The sequence below is a fragment of the Nylanderia fulva genome, unplaced genomic scaffold, assembly GCF_048542155.1.
Source record: "Nylanderia fulva isolate GAGA-0341 unplaced genomic scaffold, ASM4854215v1 Scaffold2, whole genome shotgun sequence".
Classification (NCBI taxonomy): Eukaryota; Metazoa; Arthropoda; class Insecta; order Hymenoptera; family Formicidae; genus Nylanderia; species Nylanderia fulva.
The window spans coordinates 4,397,650-4,421,559 of NW_028190263.1; the positions used below are offsets into that span (position 1 = coordinate 4,397,650).

The 23,910-nt window shown below is 32.8% G+C and overlaps 2 protein-coding genes and 1 non-coding gene across 3 annotated transcripts in view; 1 reads left to right on the forward strand and 2 right to left on the reverse strand.

Moving 5' to 3' along the window:
• Nucleotides 1–251: 251 nt before the first annotated feature.
• Nucleotides 252–2,161, forward strand: RfC4 (replication factor C subunit RfC4). Its single transcript, XM_029318401.2, has 6 exons — nt 252–404; nt 844–1,111; nt 1,196–1,444; nt 1,524–1,733; nt 1,813–1,926; nt 2,015–2,161. Exons 1-6 carry the CDS (start codon nt 289–291, stop codon nt 2,114–2,116), a joined length of 1,059 nt encoding a protein of 352 aa, XP_029174234.2. The 5' UTR covers nt 252–288; the 3' UTR covers nt 2,117–2,161.
• Nucleotides 2,162–2,801: 640 nt separating this feature from the next.
• The window catches only part of sprt (PDZ domain-containing protein sprite), a 67,339-nt gene continuing 46,230 nt past the window's right edge, over nt 2,802–23,910 (reverse strand). The window contains 8 exon segments of the mRNA XM_085481986.1: nt 2,802–5,276; nt 6,127–6,204; nt 6,206–6,535; nt 6,990–7,254; nt 9,478–9,630; nt 10,046–10,201; nt 11,218–11,403; nt 12,750–12,910. Of these exon segments, the coding sequence (XP_085338112.1) occupies nt 4,863–5,276; nt 6,127–6,204; nt 6,206–6,535; nt 6,990–7,254; nt 9,478–9,630; nt 10,046–10,201; nt 11,218–11,403; nt 12,750–12,910 (1,743 nt within the window). The 3' untranslated portion in view covers nt 2,802–4,862.
• Nucleotides 10,412–10,483, reverse strand: TRNAE-UUC (transfer RNA glutamic acid (anticodon UUC)). The gene has a single exon. It is a non-coding gene; the product is annotated as a tRNA-Glu (tRNA).

The following is a 23,910-nucleotide window of genomic DNA, read 5'->3' on the forward strand; positions in this document are numbered from 1 at the left end:
ATGCTTTTTTTTTTATTGGTGGCCGCATTCAACTGAACTGAAGTTGAGTAATTACTCAAAATATTGGAAAATTTTCCAATGTTGTTTGACATTAATTGGCTGAATTTGAAAGAAGAAACAACTGTATCGATAATATAATGTAGCCAATTAGATTTGTTATTTATCTATGTTGTTCAATTTTCTTTCTATAATTTTTCTTGATCTATGCTCTATGATTATAATTCGTGTGTTGGCTGCACTGTTTTAAATTGTTCCCACATTTGCGCGCGTAATCGATAAAATTCAAAGATGGCAGGAGATGATGCTGTTGTTGATGAAACTATGGAGAGTGAAATTTTACCGTCTACAAGTAATGGTGATGTAAAAATTAAAGAGAAGGACAGTAAATCTCAAAGTTTACCATGGTATGTCTTATCATTACAAAAAAGTTTTATTTCTAATTGTTTTATATTACTGTGAAAACTTAGGTTATCTTTGACTAGATTTTATTGATTCTGTACTAAACAAAGATACATTTAAATTTAGATAAATAACGTATTGGAGGTAATAAATGATTCTCAGATATTATTTTGTTTACCAATCTTATAGAATTGGTATTTAATTTGTATATATTGTATGTGTGTCGCTTAATAATTTTGCTGTATGTAAGTGTAATAACTTTCTATCAATGCATTATCAATGTTTATAATATTATTTAGAGAGAATTACATGGACCATTTGTCGCAAAGTTCTAAAAAGAAATAGTATTGTTTATATCAATAACATTATTAATTGATTACATAAGTATCCTATTGTGTGTACATTTTTAATGAAGAATATTGTGTCTTCATTACTTATTAACAGGATCGAAAAATATCGGCCACAAGTATTCTCAGACATTGTTGGCAATGAAGACACTGTCTCCAGATTAGCTGTCTTTGCTCAACATGGAAATACTCCGAATATTATTATTGCTGGTCCACCCGGAGTTGGCAAAACCACTACAATTTTGTGTTTGGCACGTATTCTATTAGGACCAGCATTTAAAGAAGCTGTACTTGAACTGAATGCTTCGAACGAGAGAGGAATAGATGTAGTTCGAAATAAAATCAAAATGTTTGCACAAAAGAAGGTAACAGAATATTGTGGTATATATTTTTTTAAATAAAATATATTTTATACAATTTTATATAATTGGTCTAATGGCACATTACAGGTAAATCTTCCTAAAGGAAAGCATAAAATTATTATTTTGGACGAAGCAGATAGCATGACTGATGGTGCACAACAGGCATTGCGTCGAACAATGGAAATTTATAGTCATACAACCAGATTTGCTCTTGCATGTAATAACACGGAGGAAATTATTGAACCTATACAATCACGATGTGCCATGTTAAGATATGGAAAGTTAACAGATGCCCAAATTTTAGCAAAAGTTCTCCAAGTCTGTGAAAAAGAAAATGTAATAAAATATTATAGATGAGATAAATAATTTAAAGTTTGATTTACAAAGTTATCTACATATAATTTATCATTTGTAGATTTCTTATACAGATGATGGTATGGAAGCAATAGTCTTTACAGCCCAAGGGGACATGAGACAAGCTTTGAATAATTTGCAATCTACGCATAATGGATTCAATCATGTCAATGGTGAAAATGTATTTAAAGTTTGTGATGAACCTCATCCTTTAATCGTCAAAGAGATGCTGGAAGATTGTATAAAAGGAGACATTTCTAAAGCATGCACGGTAAAATACATACACTGGAAGATATCAATATACATTAAGATATATATTTCGTATTACATTTATAAATTATATTTTCTAGGTAATGGATCATTTCTGGAAAATGGGATATTCTGCGGAAGATATAGTCAGTAACATATTCAAAGTCTGTAAAAATCATGCTATGGATGAAAAACTGAAGCTGAAATTTGTCAAGGTAAGTTGCATTATCTTATATGTTAAAAAATGACCATTATTTTATTTTTAAACATAACTGTAGAAAATATTTCAATTTATACACACAGGAAATTGGAATAACACATATGGGAATAGTGGAAGGTATTAATAGTTTGTTGCAATTACACGCTCTAGTGGCAAAACTTTGCCGTATATGTGCGTCGAAATAACTAATTGCATTTAACCGGGTTTTAATAAATATTTCTATATTTTTATTATGCATTTTTTATTATATATATAATCTATTTTGTAGTTTTTATCAGATCTGGCAATATATCAAAATAATTTTTTTAGAAACGTTTTATTTGAGAGACCTACAAAATAGAATATATATTATAACTCAAATCTAAACATGTTGTAAATTGCATACAACATTGTGCAACATATTAATGCACACAAATCATAAGTAATAATAAGACTAGCAATTTTCAGAAACGAAAATTTATATTTGCACAGTAACTTATTATTATCATACAAAGGTATAAAAAAAACTTTCAAACCACTATATAAGCATTCAAACTCTTAACAGTATCAATACTAAAAATTAAAGATCATATATATAAACATGTATTCTAATATTAAAACGTTTAATATATTTTGCATAAGATTTCATTTTTTACATAGCAGTAATCAATTTTTTCATTATTAATATGCAGTTACAGAATAACTGTTCTTAAATACATGATGACATTCATGAATTTATATCGTATTCAAACATTTTTCTATTTTTCTACTTCAAAATTAGAGGGTATAATACTCTGTACATTTTTACACTTATAATAATACATGATCAATAGAGTTACATTATAAATTTTATTGTAACATTTAATGATAATTTTATTATAAAATTGCAATATTGAATTTATTTGCTATTTTTATACATAGAATTATATTAGCAAATATATATTTGCTAATATCCTTTTCCTGGAAAATTGAATAATTAAATTATTGAAAAAATTAAACAAATCAAATATAGTAGGCCAACTGAACGAGCAAATAAATAAGGTGTAAAAATTTATTAATAGTTAAATAATTAAATTAACATTCCGTTACAGAAACGATATAAACTGTAAACGTTTCGACTGCACTACAGTCTTTATCAATACATAAAAGTTAAATATTAAAATACAAAGTTAAATGTTAAAAATACAAAGTTAGTTAAATATTAAAATATAAAATTAAAACGATTCTTCGCTGCTGACCAATAGATATGCAAGGCGATTGGTCTGAGATGCCAAGTTATGCGACATTTAAACATGATTATCGTTTTAACAAGTCCTTTTTCCCGATATTTCAAGTGTGTGTTGCGAAGTCTGAACTCATTCAACATTTAACTTTGTATTTTAATATTTAACTTTTATGTATTGATAAAGACTGTAGTGCAGTCGAAACGTTTACAATTTATATCGTTTCTGTAACGGAATGTTAATTTAATTATTTAACTATTAATAAATTTTTACACCTTATTTATTTGCTCGTTCAGTTGGCCTACTATATTTGATTTGTTTAATTTTGTTAATTTATACGAGCCTTTCATTAATTAATTTTAAATTATTGAAATTAAAAACGAGTATAAGATTGTAGACATATGTATGACATATGTATGATAGTAATGATTATATGTGAATAAAGTTGGTACATATGAAATGCGTGTATATTAAGGTTGTACGCCTTGTCAAATTTTCAATTATGAGCATTCAGTTTAGCATTTTTCATTAAACAAAAAATATAATTCTATTTTAAATATATACAATGCTCTTTAAAAAATTATATATATATTTTTAATATTTTATATTATATTTTAAAATATGAAATATAAATCAAGGAAATCCCAGATGCGCATTATATGAATGTGCAATCTATCAGTGGATTTGTCCAAATTTCGAACTGATTTTTGTATATAATATATTTATAATATATTTATCAGTTTTCTATATAAGATTTTTTCATTCTCTTGGGCAAGATAAATATTTTGTTAAACAAAATAAAATAAACGTAAAGAATTTTTGATAGAGAGACAAAAAGATACATATAAATTAGAACTTTTCTTTATACAGATAACAATCTTAGATTTTATCCTCGCAACATGACATGACCTTGATATAATGTATCGTAATATAATGCATTTTACCATACTTAGAACTAATCTTGATTATAAACAATCGATAGAATGTTAGTCATCAAATTTAATAAAACAGGTGCATAGATCAAAGTCTCATTTCAATATGTGTTATTGATATAATCATTTTTAAACTATGAAATGGCATATCTAAAAGATTAGATATATTTTTGTACATTTTTATTTGATATCATTGATATCAACTTTGCAAATTATCATATAATTATCAATTAATATTGAAGTGATAGAAAATAATAGCATTAATTATTAATATAAATTTGATATGTATCTTCACAAAATTTTCCATCTCAGGAAACATCTCTGCTTTTCTTTCCTTTCTTCTTTTCTTTTATTCATCTGAAAAATGCGTGGATTCGTATACAGAGAGAGAATTTGCTTGTAGAATTTATCTTGAAATTCATAAATCGTGGGACAATATGATATTGGAAGAATTTTATAAGAGTTTTTCTGATTAAATATTTACCACAATAAAATATAATATCACAATAAGATAGAAAATGTGTAATTAATTTTACTAAAATATATAGTTTTAATATAATTTTAAATTATAATAAAAATTTATGATTCTTTAAGTAGAATAGATAAAAAAAATAATAAACACAAAATATCTATACATGTATCTTTTTTATATAAATTTTCAATGCAGCATAATTTCAATCTAGCTTAATTGTTCATGAATATTTTAACATGCAGCATGATAATTTTCGGCTTATTAGCAAACGTGATAAGTTAATTTTGCAGTAAAATATAACGAAAAAATTCTCTCTGTGTAACGTTTAGCACCATTTCTCCATTGGCACGGATGTCAAATGTGGTCTCGGCTTTGGAGAAGGCCATCGCAACGCGCTTTGACACGATTCTGCTCTGGAGGGTGTCCTCGGAGGCGGTTGAGGTGGATTAACATGAGATTCTTGCGAGTTTGAACTCATATCCCCTCCGTTTGCCTCGAGATGCCGAGGTATACCCTTCTCCACCGGTGGATCGCCGCGATAGTTTCTCTTTATAGGCTTCCGGGTCATGTCGTGCTGCGGTGCGGTCGGTGGCGCGCTTTCCACGGATTGAAGACTCGCAGCGCGATGCAAGGAGAGTCGCAACGGCTTCTTCGGTGGTGCCGGGCGAGTCTTCGTCTCTTGAGAGCTAGCATATGCCGCCGATGTCTCAGAATTTTCTGATACGCGAGATTGAGAGTCCTATCGCAAAAGGAAAATATTATATTACATATAGACACCATATAACATGCATTTTATAATATTGCTTTATGCAGCTTTTTATTATTTATCAATAGATGAATCAATAGAAAAGAGATAAAACAAGATTCAATTACTAAATTTATTTATACAATCAAAAAAAGTTATTGAATTTTAAGAAAAAATAAGGACCCTGCACCAAATACATAGCATTTTTACTTTCAATGGAATTGGTTGTTTTTTCATATTGTAGCTTATGTCCTGCTGAACAAAAGATGTAATAGTCTCGAAGCTAAATAGTTACTGAGTTACAGCCAGCGAGTTAAACAACTCGTAGAGTCCAAGTTTTTTTTATATTTGACTGGCTGTAAATTAATAACTGTCTATTTTTCAGCTTTGAGTCTATTACTTTTTTGTTCAGTAGATCATAAGCTACAACATATGAGAAAAACAGTTGATCTTAGCAAGATTTAATTTTATATGATTAGTTCGGGTTTTTTAAATCCATATATAAAATCCTACATGAAACTGAATCCCAATAAAGCTGATTTTTTTCAAATCTTGTAACTTATGATTTGTTGAACAAAAATATAATAGACTCAAAGCTAAATAATAGGTGGTTACTGATTTACAGTTAATCAAACACGAAAAATTAGGACTTTGCGTGTTGTTGGTTATAACTCATTGTCAGGAATTATTGAATGAGCTATTACATCTTTTGTTCAGCAAGTCATAAGTTATAACATATGAAAAAAAAACAGCCAATTCCATCGATAGTCAAAATCTTACATATTTGGTGCGGGATCTTTTTTATAAATGCTACATACATCATTATACATGATACGAAATCTACCTGTAAACGATAGTATGTCGGTTCAGAGTCAAATTCTAGAGACTGCAATTGCGAGACGCTTTTACGACTCTTATGCAAAGTGGTCCATAGCAGATTCGGCGCGCGGCGATCTTCGATGTTGCATCTGCGACTGCATTAAAGACTGCTTACAGTCGAGGCTGGCCGTAGACCTGGCCAGCTGTAATCCTTGATGTTTCTGCCTATTTCGTGATTTGTGATGACCGTTTGAAACCCCATCGGACGAGAAGTCGAGCTCACGCTGGTTTCTAGAATCTGTAAGACGTCTAGAATGATCACTATGTCTACTTCTGACAGTCGGCAAACTCTGGCGCAATTCTGTAGAACTTCTCACGTTGAGACCGGGTAGATTTGCCACTAACGCCGTCACCTGAGGGCCTTTTTGGAAAACCTGCAATTCAAAATTTTTATTTAAGAAATTATTTAATATTTAATTTATTAACTATTAATTTTAGTTAATGGACGATTTTATTCTTAGTGAACATTTTATAAAAAAGCTTATATCAAGCTTAAAAATGAAAGAGATTTTTTTACACATCGATAAATTATAAATTATAATTAATAAATGTAATTTTCTACAAATTATTATATTATATTGAATTAATATATTGATTCATTATGATTATAACATTAATTTACCAAATTGTTCTCTTCTCCTATGAGATATTTTTTAAAATTTTTCTATAAAAATAATAAGTTATATAATAAAAATACAAAAATAAAAATTGATATCAAAATATAATTAAAATTCAATAAATCTCTGCTTACTCAATACGGATATTTATCCTAAATATTCGACGCTGTTTTATTTCACTAAAACGATTTAGAATGCATCAGTAAATTACCTGTACATGTTCTTGACGATTCGGTGATGGCTCTTCAGCGGGAACCTCGGTTCTACTTGGCGCTAAGAGATCTCTGACCTGTTCCTCGAGATAACCGATCCTATGTGTTAATCTGAGATTATCGGAGCGTAACGTACGCAATGCCGCTAGGGATTCGCCTTTTCGTAGGACTACTATTTGTGCAGCGTCAGGTGCAACGGCTAGAAGTCGCGCCAAATCGCTCCTACCCGCTCCTACCACCAGTTTTCCATTTACCTCCAAGATTCTGAAAAAATGTACTGTTTAATTATATATTTGTACAGCAATCGTATTTAAATGGACAACTTTTTTTTAAGGACTAATCTCCTCCGCTCTTTTAAATTAATTAAAAACCTTTTAATACATCGCATACGAGTGATATATGTTTCATTCTTTTTAGTATATACGTATACACGTATAATTGATAAAAAAATGTATATACATATAATTAATGAAAAATTAAATGATTACAGTATTATTCTCTGCCAGAATAGAGCTCGAATGACGATTGTAATGTTGGATGATATCTGATTACAACTTTACATTTTATATGATCAAATTATAAAGTGAAATTATACGCAGAACTGGGCTTAATGACGCATAGCGAATAATAATGTGTGGGAACTGGAAAAAATTATGCCGAGCTAAAGTATGTAATGCGTATTATCTTTAATCATTTCGTGAGAAGCACCTAAAAACTTCAAATAGTGTTAATGTCAATTGAGAAAGTTTTAGAGTATATTTTTTAAATGGAATTTGTATGCGTTTTTTATTGAAACTTATTTATTGCGTATAAAAAATATCAAGTTTTTATAGTTTCTAAATTAGATAAACGATCAAAAATAAGTTTTTTGCGATTTTACGAGTGGAAATAAATAAGGAAGTTAAATTTTATTTTGTATTTATGATTTTGAAATTCCAATTTTAAAACAACTTGTTTGAAAATTAATCTCGTCTCTGAAATCAAATACTTTGAACCAAAAAGTTGAACAATCCATTAATTTCCACGTGTATTTATAAGGGATTTACGTAAACAGGCCTGGAACTTTCTGGTCGTATTTAATATAGTGAATCTCCTTGAGTGAATATACTGGGTAAAATAGTGGAAGGTGGGGTCATGTGAAGTCGCGAGTGCAATTAGCGAGGGCACTCGGCGAACTTCCGGTGCCGCTTCACGCTACAGCGACCTGTTGGGAACCGAATGTCAAGATTGCCCCATTGTTCTTCCCCGATAGGCGCGCACGTTACTACCATCGTCGTACAAACACACTACGATTCCTCCGACACCCTTCCTGCATCGTTCCGGAGCTAACAGAGTTTGTGCTCGAATTAATAAAATTCCTCAAATTCCGATTTTCAATGGTAAATTCTTCCTTTTAAAAATAAATTTGAATCAATTCGCGTGCATAAACAATTTCTATTGAAAATATTATGCTAAAAAATGTCAGTCTATAATGTCTAATTGCAAATTTAAGAATTCCGAATTGCGATTGCAAAATTCGACAGTGACAGCTTCATCAGAAACTGGTGTTTCGAATTTTGAGAGCAGTATTAATTTTTACGATGGATAACGTCGACAGAAACGTAGTTTTTTTTTATTCCTGTTCTTTTGTTAGATGATGATTAAAGAGTCCGCGAAATGGAATGGTTACTTCGCTGCCGTGTTGTACTGCCATTCTTTCACAGAAACGCGGAGGAGTATCTCATTCGTATTGTCGTAATGTTTTCCTGACGAGAAGAACAATAAAACAAATCGATCGACATTCGATTTACAGTTCCACTCACAGTTTTATACGTTGGAAAAGTTTTATCGGTGATGTTGTGTCGACACATCGATTGATTTTGTAAGCTTTAAATTAAACTTCAGATGCATATCTATTCTGACTTCTGACACATAGGATGATTTTTCTAGCTAAAAATTGAATACGTTTTCTTTTACGGCTTTTAACATTTTAACTTTGCTTTTATCAATTAGTCTAATGAAATTTTGCTTATTATCTATATATGATAGAGAATTTTAGTTGTATATTATATGTATAATTTATAAAGAAAAGTTTCGAAATGCTTTTAGAAAATGAATTCGTTTTAAAAATTCTTAAAAATTCATACGAAACTAAATCAAATTATTCAATTAATTTGGCATTACAAATATATTTTAAACGTCGTTATTTGGCTCTTCATTGAAAAATTATGAAGACTATCATAATCACAGTAACTGTCAAAATTTGATGCTGATCTTAGAAAATATATATAATTATATATGTATGTATACGTTGTTTAATATGCAATGAACGGGGAGCAGACAAACTGACGATTGCGGAAAGAATATCTTGACGTGAGTCGAATACGCATACAGAGGACGAAAAATTCGCACGGTTTTTATATCAGATCGTCTTGTATATCGAAGGGACGCGACTGTGCGATATTTATTCGATGGCTCGCAAATTCCGTGCGGTATAACAATGCGAACCTGTCTCCCTTGCAAAGACCGGAATCCTCTACGGCCCAGTCGACGTAGAGGCCAATCGCATCGTCTCTTGGCCCGGCTCCAAAACGAGGACTTTTTGGATCCGCACTGACTTCTACAGCGTGGATCGTAACTTGCGTCGAGCCGGAAATGCAGCTGCAAACAAAGTGATTGATGTAAATTTAAGTCTCTTGTGGAAAAGAAAGTAACAAATAACTCACGCAAGTTTTATTTAAATTGACTTTAAATAATAGTCTTAATATATATATATACACATACACGCAAAATATTTAATGATAAAAGTATTGTCTTGATAAAGGATGGATAATTTTAATTGAATTTTTATTAAGAAAAATTAAGAAAAAGAATTTGAATATGTACATAAATTGATATGCTGAGAGATACTTTTATCTCCTTATAATTAATCAGTTCTTGTTTTTTCATCGTGAGTAAATAGAACAGATAAAAATTTGTTATCATTCTATTGAATTTGCGTAACGTAAAGGAAATTGCATAACATTCAAAAAATATTTTAAATATTAATAACAATAAAATTATAGAAAATATATACCTAAATATTGTATCATTCTTTTGCTTTTCTTGAGTTTCGGCCAATTCCAAAGCAGTTTGAAGGGCTCTGCTCTCCTCGTGAAGAGTCAGCAGCTCGAGTTCCTCACGACCTAGTCTGTACTCCAATTCCGCTTGTTGTATTCGAACATCAATATTACTGAAATAAATATTGCATATTTTAGTTTGTTATATATTTAAAGTATTTATATTATAAAAACTAATGTGGAAGGAAGGATCAAATATGGTTTTAATTATACTTATTCATCCAAGTGTTTTGCTGTCTTTGCATTCGTATAAATTTAAATAAATTTAATAATTTTCTCGATTAAAAATTGTTTAATAATTCAATAGTTAAAAAAAAAAAAATTTCCCATACCGGGAATCGAACCCGAGCCTCCTGGGTGAAAGCCAGGTATCCTAGCCACTAGACCATATGGGATCTTGGAATTATCTCTTTTAATATAATTCTAAGATTGTATGATCTAGTTCTAATGGATATTATCTTTTTATATTGACGAATAATTTTGTTTTACAAATGAAATTTATAATTTTTTCAATTATTTATCTGTCAATATTAGTAACTTTTTAAATATTTCATATGTATGCGTGTATATAAATTATTATTTTTATTAAACTTATTAAATGTATTGTAAAAATTATATATATGTAACAATTTAATTCTTTTATTTTGTGAATAATGTCTTCTTATTTCGTCTTTATCTTCATTTTTTAATTCTTATTAAGGCCTTATAATTTTAAGTCATTATAGTGTATATAATTACAAATATAATAATTATTAAATTAATTAATAATAATTTTCCCTATGAACCGTTTAGCAAAATTAATCATCTTGTTTATTCTGTCAATAATTCACCCTATAAACAAACATTAAATAGAATAATTCGAAATAAACGGGCTAAAATTTAATTAGTGTTTTAAGCAATCAGTAATATTTAGTTTATATTACCATAATTATGTTTGCAAAATCTATGTATATTATCTGCATTATCGTACACAGACGATACATATATGTATAGTTTTGTTTATCTTGCCATGTGTTTATAGGAGACATTTGCATATAAGTATATTATCATAGTATATCGGTAATCGTAATTTACGATAACGCGATCGAATGAGCCATGCGCGCGGCTGAAATCTTGATTTCATCCTTACTATGTAATGTCGAGGCGCTCGAGCGCCAGCTTCAGGTTCTTAATAGCCAGTCGCTTATTGTCGGCGTCTCGTCGCAACCTTTGAAGCCGTTCCTCGGCCGCTTTCCTGTCGGCCTCGGTCAAGGGTGGCGCGCCATTGCGTAATGCCAGTCTATTGCTCAGCGTGTTGCAAAGCTGGCCCTTGAGCCTGAAAAATAACAAAAGGCATGAATGCCGTAACGTGCCAGGGGAAAGAAAATACCTTTGTGCTCCCTATTGTCTGCTCTCTGATCTTTAGAAATGTGCATTGAAATTTACTGGATCTTTGATGAAGCTTTTTATTTCTTTTTTGTAGATTCGCTAACTATAAAGATCTATACAAGCTTTGAAAAATAGAACATAGAGAACATTATAATCTGTTATCTTACTATTATTATATGTATATATAATATAACAAATCTTTAGTTTCTTAAATAGGTTTCAGATAAGAGTACCGTTGTTTTTATGCAAATTCTCACATTAATATTACATTAGCCAATAAAATGCTAAATAAAAATTAAAGGACAAAATTAAATTTTGGAGGTATGAATAAATCTAAAGGACAGCTACTTGAAATAAAAGATTGTCTTCTAAAATAAAGGGCGGATGTGGTCACCGTATATATATATATATATATATATATATATATATATATATATATATAATACATATATATATATATAATTTAATTTTGTCCTTTAATTTTTATTTAGCATTTTATTGTCTAATTTCGTAATAGTAATGTGAGCATTTGTATGGAAACAACAGTACTCTTATCTGGAACCTATTTAAGAAACCAAAGATTTGTTTCAACATAGTCGAATTAGTTTCAAACTATAAGAATACATAGACCTATGTTAATTACAGAATTATTTTTTTTGCTCATCATCGATCTCCACTTTGGTCGCAAATTAATTTGAAAACATGTTGAAATAAAGCCTAAATTTTTCAGATTTGTCCATTATTTTCTCTCAGAAAATATAGTCACTGTAATTATATATAATGCTTTGCTTGTATTGCATTTTATATTTTAATAGTAGTTTCTTCTATCAAACTTTCGAATTAAATTTTCTTCTAAACTTTGTAGTTTGTATTATTGTATTTAAAAAAAAGAAACAGTGTTTAGCATATCGAATGATATAAAATAATTTGTGGAAAGCGAGCAATTAAAGAAGTTTTAATAGGAAAATAATTAATAAGACCAATATTTTTCTCTGCAATTCTTTTGTCTCTTAAGATAATAATTTATCTATGCAGAAAGCGAAGAAATTGCTCCGACAAATCAAGTCTGAAAGATTTAATATCTGTAAAAGGAGGAATTTTAGATTACGATGGTGTTCATTTAAGAAAGTCCGGTTCTCCTTAAAGGACATCAAGTCCACTCGTTCCCCATTTATTATTTCCGCGCGCGATCATTATAATAAAGGAATAGAACGTGATCAATTGCTATACTGCTGATCTTTCTCTCTCAATGCCGACCGTATCTCGAGGATGTGTAATCAAGCAATTACTCACGTCTGTATGATGTTTTCTTTGTCGCGCAAAGCGACTCGGAGAGCGTCCAATTCTTTATAATGATCTCTGTTCCGGTGTGCGGGGGAGGTTACGCCCCCGGAAATACTGCCGCCTTTTTTCCGTCTCGGGGTCGTCGACAGGGACACCTCTATACTGGCCATCTGTGATGTATAGATAGAGATATAATTAACAAGTTAATTAAAAAATAAAATTAATAAGAATAATCAGGGTGCACTCTCTGGACAAATCTGGAATTCTCAGGGAATTTTGTTCTACTTTGAAAAATCCTGTAATTATCATGGAATTTGATTTAAACTTAGGGAATTAAAAAAAATGCTCCTTTATAATTTTAAAATATAATTTTAAAGAATATAAAATTTATTAGCTTTATATAAAGTATACGTATATTAAAATATATTTTATTTATGTTACAAAATTATGTATAACAAATAAATTTATTTCAAAATTGTATTCTAAATATTATTTAAAATACTTTAATTTTATTTGGAATTTTGAACAAAAATACCTGGAAAATCATGGAATCCTCAGGGAATTTATTTCTAAGATTTGAGTATACACCCTGAATATATATATAAAATTAATTAAAATAAAATTACAGTAAAATTAAAATTAATAAGAATAAAATTGATTTTATAAGGTCGCGACGAGATATGTTTAATATAAATAAAATTGCTTAAAGTCATTAATAAAGTTTGCGTAATTTGAAGTATACCAGTGGAGCGTGACGAGTTTGGGGGCGTTCTCCACAAGATGCTCTCCACAAGTTTGATTAACTACTTTTCCAAGGTACAGCTCGAAAGAGAGAAAGAGAGGAAGAGAAAGATAGAGAGAGGAAGAAAGAGCAACTATCATCTTCTTGATATAATGGATACATTATACGTACTCCATTTTCTCACATGCGCGAACAAGCAAAGCAATTTACCTAACGACGAAGGGCATAGGTCTCACAGGACGACGTCGCGAATAATTCCTCGGACATGAATATTTATAATTCATGCTTGTGGAAAATTATAATTCCACCGTTACCCGCGTATAATCCGTTGTTTCATGCTGTGAAAGTTTATCAAAAAAAGCGGAAGCCATGATAAAAACTATGAAATTCTTCTTGTTGATACATGTATATGAATAATTTCCATATCGAGCATAATAATTGGAGCTTTTTATAATTACATCCTTAATAAAAATGTTAATAGCTGATAAAGCGACTTTAAATAAATAATATTATATTAAGTAAAATCGGAGCAAAATTAGACAGATTAGTCAATTTTTTTATAGCATGAATATCTCGAAATACAATATTACATAAAAAGAGAGAAATATATAAAATCTGTTTAAAAATATGTACTCAACGAAATGAACAAATATTTTTGTACAGTTTTAACTATTTTAATTTTTATAATCGCACGATTCTATCCTTGAGGAAGTAATAAAATTTTAGTGTGAAAGATTACGTAAAATGTTACGTAAGTCATATATGTAGAAGAGAGAGAAAGAGAAAAACATTTGTGTTGATGAGAGCTGTTTCTTCTTTAAAGCCTTGCACACAATAGAACATATTAGGAATAAATATTAAATATTAAGAATAAGCATTATTTTAAAATAATAAAATCGAAAAGACTGACATAAAAATTCAAATTTGGATGTGAAGGATTAGTACGAACTAATAAGCTAATAAAAGTCATTTATACTCAAATTTGTATTTATATATCAGTTTTTTCGATATTATTATTTAAAAATAATTTCTATTCCTAATATTTAATATGCATTCCTTTATTGTGCGCGCATATTTATATCGATCTGTTTCTCGCGGTTTTTGCGCGCGGTATTTGACAGCAGCGAAGGCACCTATCAATTATTCGGATTCCACGCGTGGCATCATCCTCGCAGAGTCCTTATTGCTCCACGATGCAACCCTTTCGCTCCTTTTATCCACGATATATCCAGGGATACTTGGTGGCTCGAGCGGGGTTTCGCGGGGGTGAATCGGCACGCGGCATGAATACAAATTTATCGTTCCATTAAACCTATGATTTGCGACGATGGTCGGGACGGGATGTCTCGGGATGCCTTAATGGGCTTCCAGGGTCGGTACTGCACACGACGACGATCCTCGATGGTCCTTGAGAAGACAGCATCTACGGCCCCTCTCGTCGCTTGGCGAAGGGAAGGTCAATGCCAAGTCCGCACCGATACTCGAGGTATCTCTCTCTTTACTCTCGCGAGTGTGGTATGTCCTAGACCGGACCACCAACCAGGCTCTCGTATACAGAAAATCGACTATAAACCGGATGTCTCTTTTTGGTCAGGGAGCCGCCGTTCCCTCATCATTTACCTTTCCGCATTTTCTCACGTGGTTTATGAGATCCGTGAGAAGTTGCGGTTACCTCCGCAACGAACGAGGAATGAATGAGTTTTATTTGCTCGTTAACGGTTATATGTAATAACGTGAATACTTTCGATTTGCATAATATTTTTTTGTACGCGCAATTTTTTTTTTAGAATTTATCCTGAAAATTATGGTAATCATATGGGGCGATGGTATTGGAAGAATTTCATGAGTTTCTCTCTGATTAATATTTACCACGACAAAAATTTTATCATGTACATATTAATATTTTTTATTGCGAAAGATATTAATCAGAGAAACTCTTATAAAATTCTTCACGATTACCATTTTCAGGGTAAATTCTAAGAGAAAATTCTCTCTGTGTATAATTTACTTTTTTACATTCGCAAGAAAAGATCACAGAGATTCAGAAATTATTCAGATATCTATTTAATATTTTTTGTGTAATCTGTATTTATCCAAAATATATTATCTGCTCTTTCGCGCGAAAAAACTTTTTCTAAAAAAAAGCACGATAAGAATGCTGCAACATTTAATGTCGCTATGCTGAAAAACTCGTAGATTCCTACCGATGTTTCGTCTCATTCACGTCGGGGAAAAAATAGCAAATCGTTGAACTTTGAACCGCGAAGAGTTCTGCAAGTTGTGAACGTCTCCAATAGGTGCATCCGGTTCATCGTTCCGAGATGCCCGGTTGGTGGTCCGTTGTCTCGTTCAAGACATACTATGCCCATGATACTACCATCCCGCGTCCGCCTCCATCACGAGAAGTACACACTCGACGAAGGGTAACATCGACCTCCGTTGCATCGCTAGGTGGGACAGCGTATCCCCTCAAGGACCATGTATCAAGGACCGTGGTACCGTGACTTCGAATCTCCCGAAGGGTCATAGGTCTCGAAGCCCTTGACTTGCGAGTTCTGTCTTGCGGGAGAGATACGTGGAACGAATTCGCGGGAATCGACGATTTTTCATTAAGAAGTCGTGAACCAAGAGAGACAATCAGCGTTCCCGCGAGAAGCAACGACCGTGCCTTAATTATGCACTTTCTTTGCATATTAGGCTGAGGGTACGTATACGTTCTTGCGGCTCTCTGTTAACGACCGATTACTTTAGTACATTAAGATTTCACTCTTGAATAGATCGAAGATAGTTTAATCCTTTTATTACCTTTTGTTTCTTTTCCCTCTACGAGATTGATATAGCTTCCTGTTGTGGTAACGCAAAAATTGAAGTACTTTCTTTTTCTTCTTTTAGAAAATTTCAGCGAAAAGTAATTTTTTTATTATGATATTGTTCACCATTTTTATAAAATACTTTATATTTATTTTTTGTAATATGTTTATGATTTTTATGACTCTTCTCTAGCTTGCAGCTAACAGTTAAAAAATAATTATTCTATATAAAATAAAATATTTAAAAAATATAATTAAAGTTAGACGGTATGCATTTATCGTATCTTTATTCTCTTATTTCTTTCCTCGCGATTATCTAAAAAACCTTTGAAGGCCACTTGTCTCAAAAGGTGCCGCGCATTACAGAAAGATTTCCAGATCTTAGTAATTTCTCGAGAACGCCGTCTCGTTCGTTTCGCAAGTATTAAACTCTTATAGCACCGTAGGTACTGATTTAGTATCCAACGAGTCCGTGTACATTTGTTTTCGAGCCCGTATAAGATAAGCGGTCTCCCGGCGCGACACTTCTCGGCCGTGAGAAGGAAGGTCCTCTCTCTCTCTTTCTCAGCTGCAAAGCTGGCTACTCGTTCACCCATGGGATTATCGCAGTACCGAGATTTACGGGACGCGTTGGTATCCCACAACAGGATAACGCGGCTCGGTAATAGCCGGGCCGTGCGATCCTATTACGTCTCAAAGCCGAGGGACTACTGTCGCCGATGGGACCGACGCGTTGGCCAATTAGTTCGCAACGACCGAAATGTTCGCATTACGGTGCGGGATTTCATACCGGTTATTTTTACAGCGGCGCAATTTCGTTGATTGCAGTCTTAACATCCGCGGGAACTTATAACATTCTACAATTTCATGTATACTGAATTCTTTTTCTCTCTCTCAGACAGAATCATAATCTGTCCATTCGATATGCGTGTATATTGGATTTAAAAACGTATTGTCACGTGTAATCAAAATTAATATAGATATCTGAGATGTTGATGATTTTTAGAAAAATTTATATGTAGATCCTTAAAAAGATTTTAAAGATTTTTCATGTATGTTGAATCCTTTTTCTTTCAGATGGAATTATAATAATCTGTCCATTCGATATGTTTGCAATATGTGTATATTAAATTTAAAAATGTATTGTCACATGTAATAGAAATTAATATAGGTATTTGAGATGCTGATGATTTTTAGCAAAATATATATATGTAGATCCTTAAAAAGATTTTAAGGATTTTTGCGGATATTCTACGATTAATTAAATTTCTAATTATTCTTTCACGTTTCAATGCATGTCTAATAAATTCAGCTTTTGTCGTTAAATTTAGCTTTTCCTTTTTGACTCTTTTTTTCAATTTGACGAAGAGAAAGAAGTTTTTACCACAAAATTTTTTATCATTTTTAATGATTTTTTAATAAATTTGATCTTCAGTGATTCTATCATAATTTCTAAACTTTAAAGAAATGAGATTGAATGCGACGAGATAATTGAATTATTTTTAAACAGGTTTATGAAACATACATTGAAAATGAGAAAGTTGCTTATAATTTTTTCTCTATCACAGTTTTTAATAATAGACTGTAACATTTATTTGGACACGTCATTCAGAGGCATTCATTCAGTTTATGAAGTTTATTCGGACGAAGATCGAAGGATTTTTCACGGTACAAAAAAGATTGCCTCTTACACGGACGATATGAGATTTATGTCCATCACTTGTCATTCTCGCATTAATCTTGAATTATATTTTCATATAAATTTTCGCAATTTTTTTTACATTTTTCATCCATAGTTTCCGCTAATCGCTCATAATATAATCCTCATCTCGACAACGTTTTATAAAAAAAATTTTTACAAAAATGGATACCTGTCACGAAAGAATGAAACATATACGCGAGAATTTTTCAAAGGTAATATCGATAAATAATTTGTATTTTCCGCGTAGTTTAAAATCAATTTTCTTACCCTGGAAAACGCATTAAGGAGAATCCAGTATCGTCTATAAATGATGATCTCGACCAGCTCCCGCAATTAGCAGGTAAACAAGACGTAGAAGATAACGAGCGGGATAGCGCAATTAATTCTGGCTGACACGGACGGTTGTTAGCATCGTCTCGAGAAGAAGATATGGAAACTTCATCCACTTTATAATTCCGGATACGTAATCATTGTTCTGCCGCGTACACGACTTAATTCCGTTCGGAGCATAGTGCGAACATAGCGGCCCCTATGCTTTCTCCCAAGTGGTATATACACATACGACAGTTTCTTACGGTCTATAAGTACACAAAAGCGAGCCTTTTACATAATTAACTTAAGCGCGAGAACGATATTATCCTTTTCGGTGAATACTTGGGTGCGTGCGTAAAAGCGTCGACATGCGTTTCCTTTTCCGCGGACGCGATTTCTCGTCTCGACTCACCGTCACCGAGATTTCCCGGAAACGCGGCAACAAAAAACGCGGGAGCACCTGAGAACAATGATGTCGCGACGGTAAGGAATTGTTGAATTCACGGTAATCGCCGTGCGGACGCGCGCTCTTCTCTCCGGCTTTAGAACTTCCAACTCCCTGGTGGCTAACAGGAGACAGAACTGCTTTTCTGCCGTAGAGAAATCTCGCGGTATCTCAATTGGAAGGATAGAGTGTGACATTGTATGACAGTTGGTGACATCGCGCGACATCGTTGTATACAGGATGTTTCAGAACTGGCGGAAAAGTTTTTAATGTCAGATTCCGGGTATCGTTTGGAGACGATTTTTCTTTAATGAAAATGTTGAGGGAGACCATCATTTTTAGCATGTTTCTAATTTTTGCTATTATGTATCTTTATTATAACTAAGCCTTATATGTTTATAAAATTCTATTAAAGCAAACTCTACCTAAAATTAACTGAAGAATGTAGTTCTGTTAATATTTTATTTCCACAAGGCTTAGTTTCAAAAAAAGCCCTTATGTACAACTGCTTATAATTCGAAATTATTGGTGTTTCGACATTTTCACCGCGGAAAAATCATCTCCGAATGATATCAGGAATCTACCATTAAAAACTTCTCTGCCAGTTCTGAAACACCTTGTATAAATTTCTGTGTTACGCAAAATGCATTTTGTAAAAAATCAGTCTCTCGAAGAAAATGTCTTCTTTACAATTTATCGAGATCTCAAAGTGAACGATTAAAGCAGCAGAGCTTTAAAGAATTGTACGAAGAAGGGCTTTATTCCGTATTCTTCTCTAGACTCTAGAGGTCAGCGAGTTCATAAGAAATGTATTCAGTATATTCACGCATGTTTCAGCCTACGTACGGGTTAACAAAGAACTCTTCGCGCATGCGGCCTTTGTCGTGAAGTGCCTGCTTTCCATAAACATGGCTTTTCGCCACCGTGATGTCAAAAATCAGCAACAAAGATACCATAAATCGTGTTCCCTTTTTTTACCATAAACAGAAATTATCGAATCCATAAACAGAGTGAGATTTAGCAGTCAATTCATCAATTCAATTAAAAAAAGAGCAACGATAAATTTTACACCTTCAATTTAGACAAACATTTCCCTTTCTTTACAGAATCAAAATTGAGAATAAACCGCAGCGAGTAACTTCAACTATGACTGAAGTTACGAAATAGTTAATAAAGTTGATCAATGTTGGTGAAACCAGTCGTAAGTTCTTGATTGTATCATGTATAATTGGTATCTGTCGAGCTCTCTTAACTTATGAATGAAGACTATAGCAAACTTCGCAGTTAATAGCTATTGCTTCGCCGATCCTAAATTGGATTTACACGAAGGTCGAAATCCTGTTGCAAGTTTCTACCTATTCCGTCCTCGAGCGAGTCTCTTGTACACACGTGGACGAGGATAAGGTATATCTCCGAGGGCACATCTGTTGCGTGTGAATAACCCCTTTAAAGCATCTATCGATTCGCTCTATAACTCTTTATATTTGAGGAAATTTGAAAATGATTTACTATGAATGTTGTGTATGAAAAAGAATGAAAGAGAACGAAAATGGCTGACAAATTTATTGCCTTTACATGCTTTCGAATGTTTATCACATAAATAAATATACAACTATCCTGTAAAATATTAGTTACATTAAATTAGTAATATTTTTTATGGTATAAATTCGGAAATAAATTATTCTTTGATAAAAATTTGATCGAATTTTTCTCTTTTTTTTTCAAACTTTTCACATGATATTAAATATTAGATGTTAGAACGTTTCTCAAGACAAAAGTTTAGATAGTTGTAAGAGTAAATTTTCGCAACGCAAAAAAGTTGGTGGAATCATAACGTCAAAGAAAATGTGTTTCTAAAGTTTAACGTACTCTTTATACATCACAGTGTTCATATTCTCTTTCCATCAGTTTTTTTTATCCCGTGACGAGACGTATGAAACGTTAAAGTTCATTTGAGCAAAGAAAAAAGTGAGCGAGTGCAAAATCGTGTTTCAAAATCACGAGAGAAAGATAGCGACGAAAAAAATTCTCGAAACCGAGTGGAAGAGAAGAGAACAAGCAAATCTGCACAGCAAGATACGATGCACCGTTGCATCCGAGAGGAGCATTTGTTTTGGGAGCACAACATTTAGCAGAAGAAGAAGCGAGTCGTGACCCGAGGTGCGATGTATCGATGGCGAACATTTATCTCAGAGCGCAAAAAGAGGAAGAAAGGCGCGAACACGTGGATCGAAATTCGCGATAATTCCTTCTCAAGGGAAAGTACCGATTCCATCGCTTTCGTTCCGCTGACGAGTTTCAACGCGAATGCGAATCTTGCTCCGGTGTGCTTCCTTATCGCGGCTGACGTATCCTTAGCAGGATAGATTGGTACGATTTAGAGAAGATTGGCGCGAAAGAGGCAGACGTGATCTCGAAATAAATCCGAGTATTTGAAAACCTTCCTTGATCCGTGACTATAACATGGGTATCTGAGAACGGATAAATTGCCAAATTATACTCCGAAAGTGCTGTTAAATATAGGATTTAATGACATGATCGTATCTATTTAGCGCACATTTTAACGTTCATTTATTATACACAGAGAGAAGTTTCTCTTAAAATTTACTCTGAAAATCATTGTTTTTGTAAGAGTTTCTCTGATTCATATTTATCACAATAAAAAATATTATTATTTATCACAATAAGATATCCGATTAATTTTACTATGTATACATTATAGTAAAATTTACTAATTAATATTTTTTATTGTGATAAATGTTAATCAGAGAAATTCTTATAAAATTCTTCCAATATTATATTGTCCTACGATGATAAATTGTAAGAGAAAATTCTTACGCATTCTAAATTTATTTCACTATCGTTACACACACACACAGTTGTAATATTATAATTAAATATTATATTAATTTTTTTCGCAAATACCTAATAAATAATCGCATTGACGTTATCATTTGTGTACTTAAAATGGCAAACACGCAGAGACATATTTCGCGATGCAAGAACATTTCTTTCGACAAAACGATCTCGAATATTTTTTTCGCGATGATACTGACGTAAGCGAAAGGTATACGCGGCGTTATAATGGTCCTCTAAATAACAAGATAATAGAGATACACGTATGTGAGTGTTACTTCCAGATCGCATCTTCCAGACACCTCTCCATAGCTTGCGCAGAAGTGGAAATGAATGGGCTGCGAAACCGCCTGGAGCATTCCGCGAATTTCTCGACGCGCAACAGCATCACACACATACACAAAGGAACAAAAACGGTGCGAGCACGCGGGAAACGAAAATTTATTGCGGAATTTGTAGGGAAGAGGACCGGCATTTCCGAGAAATAAGACACCGCGCCGTTTCTCAGACGACGCGAAATTTACAAACGCGACTCGTTGCTTCTCGAAGAGAGAAAACTACTTCACGAGATAATCGCGTCTTTGGAAGATCACAACTGATGCGAATTCGCATCCTCTTTTAACGTAATTAAGGATTAAATTATTCATTCCGGCACGATAAATTTTAATCTACTTACGCGAGAAAAGATCTACAATTTTGCATGTAGATTTTTCTCTTCTAGTTTATTTGACTGACAATGAGTAAAGAAAATGTCTACTCTCTTAGTTTGCAAAATGAGAGTTTGACTCTAGCGGTAGCAGGATTATCGAGGAGCAACAATCCTGTATTCTCCACCGAGTAGAACTTGGTCGAAAGTATCGGCGCTCAGACAGCTAAGGGCAGTGACTCCTGGGATCGCAATCTCGCTTGGCAGATCTGTCTGGGCCCTTGTGCCCAAGGGCGTATTGTGACCTAACTTCTCTTGTGACGAAGGTTTTCGAAATTAACGGACTCAAACGGTTCGAGAGGAAAGGAAAATATCTTGTTATAGTTGCCCGATATCGATCAGATCGTTCTATGTATATAATTGTAAGGGTTGTGCGTTTTATTATTTAGCTAGAGCATTCTAACACTATCGTATTCTTGAATATTCATGATAATTTAGATGAAAACAGAGACTATAAAATTTTTTCGTTATACTCATACTTGCGTGAAATCGCCTACATATAAATTATTTACTGAAATTTGCATCTTTGCATTTTTTGCTCCGCATTCTGAAACATTTTCAATATTCATGCGACACGTTGCGCAGAAATTTTTTATACATGTGTCGAAACTTTTCCCTCGAATCTTTTTGGAAAAGTAATCGCTTCTGTCATTCGCCAGGACGAAATTGGAATGGAATTCTCGAAACGTTTCCATCGCGCACAGGAGCTCCGAATAAAAGATCTTCGACGGGGATCAACTGCCTTTAAAAGCGCCCTCGGCTCCTGGACAAGGATGCTTCCCACCGACGTTGATGCAACTTCTTCTCGAAGTCGACGTCCTTTTTCATTATTCATATCGAGCCTTTCCCCTTTCCTCCCTGCCACATACGATGTTCTCCTCTTCAGCTCACGACTCTCTCCCTCACGTTTGCCTCGCGAAATGTCACATCGGTTGTGGGGAACCATTCGAGCGTGAATTTTCGCGATGGATTTTATACCCAACAAGTTGGAAACTCATGGAAAGCGATTTTTTTTGCTCGAAACGTAAAAGCGTTTGAATAAAAAAAAAATTATCTTCGTCTTACACAACATTTATACGAAATAACGTTTTATCAGCGATATATGCATCCTTTATAAAGTCTATGTCGAGACGACAACGTATAGTAATTTTTTTTTCATTCTTTCGTTAAAGGAGTCCGCGTTAATTTCTTTTTTTATCGTGATAAATTTTAATCGGAGAAACTCTTATAAAATTCTTCCGTGTTGTCCCACGATTATCACGATTTTCAGCGTAAATTCTAAGAGAAAATTCTCTCCGTGTATACGTAAATTGATTTCACTGTCGTTACACAATTGTAATATTATAATTAAATATCATATAAATTTTTTTCATAAATAATAAATTATCGCATTGACGTTCTTATGGTACGTCATCGTTCACTGCGTTTTCTTTCGCGATAGAAAAATCGGTAACGTTAGAGCTTCGAAGGCATCGAATCGCGGCGCAATAATAATTTGGATCGATTCGGTGCGATCTCCCGCAACTATATATCCACGTTAAGGTCAGTTCGATGTCGAATTGTTTTGCACAATGAGGGACTCGGAGATACGGTCGAC

Bases quoted from the DNA above. Each gene is read 5' to 3' on its own strand.
- RfC4 (XM_029318401.2), top strand. From the start codon at position 289: ATGGCAGGAGATGATGCTGTTGTTGATGAAACTATGGAGAGTGAAATT. The intron at 1,445-1,523 runs GTAATAAAATAT...TATCATTTGTAG, and splicing joins AAGTCTGTGAAAAAGAAAAT to ATTTCTTATACAGATGATGG. The intron at 1,927-2,014 runs GTAAGTTGCATT...TTATACACACAG, and splicing joins TGAAGCTGAAATTTGTCAAG to GAAATTGGAATAACACATAT.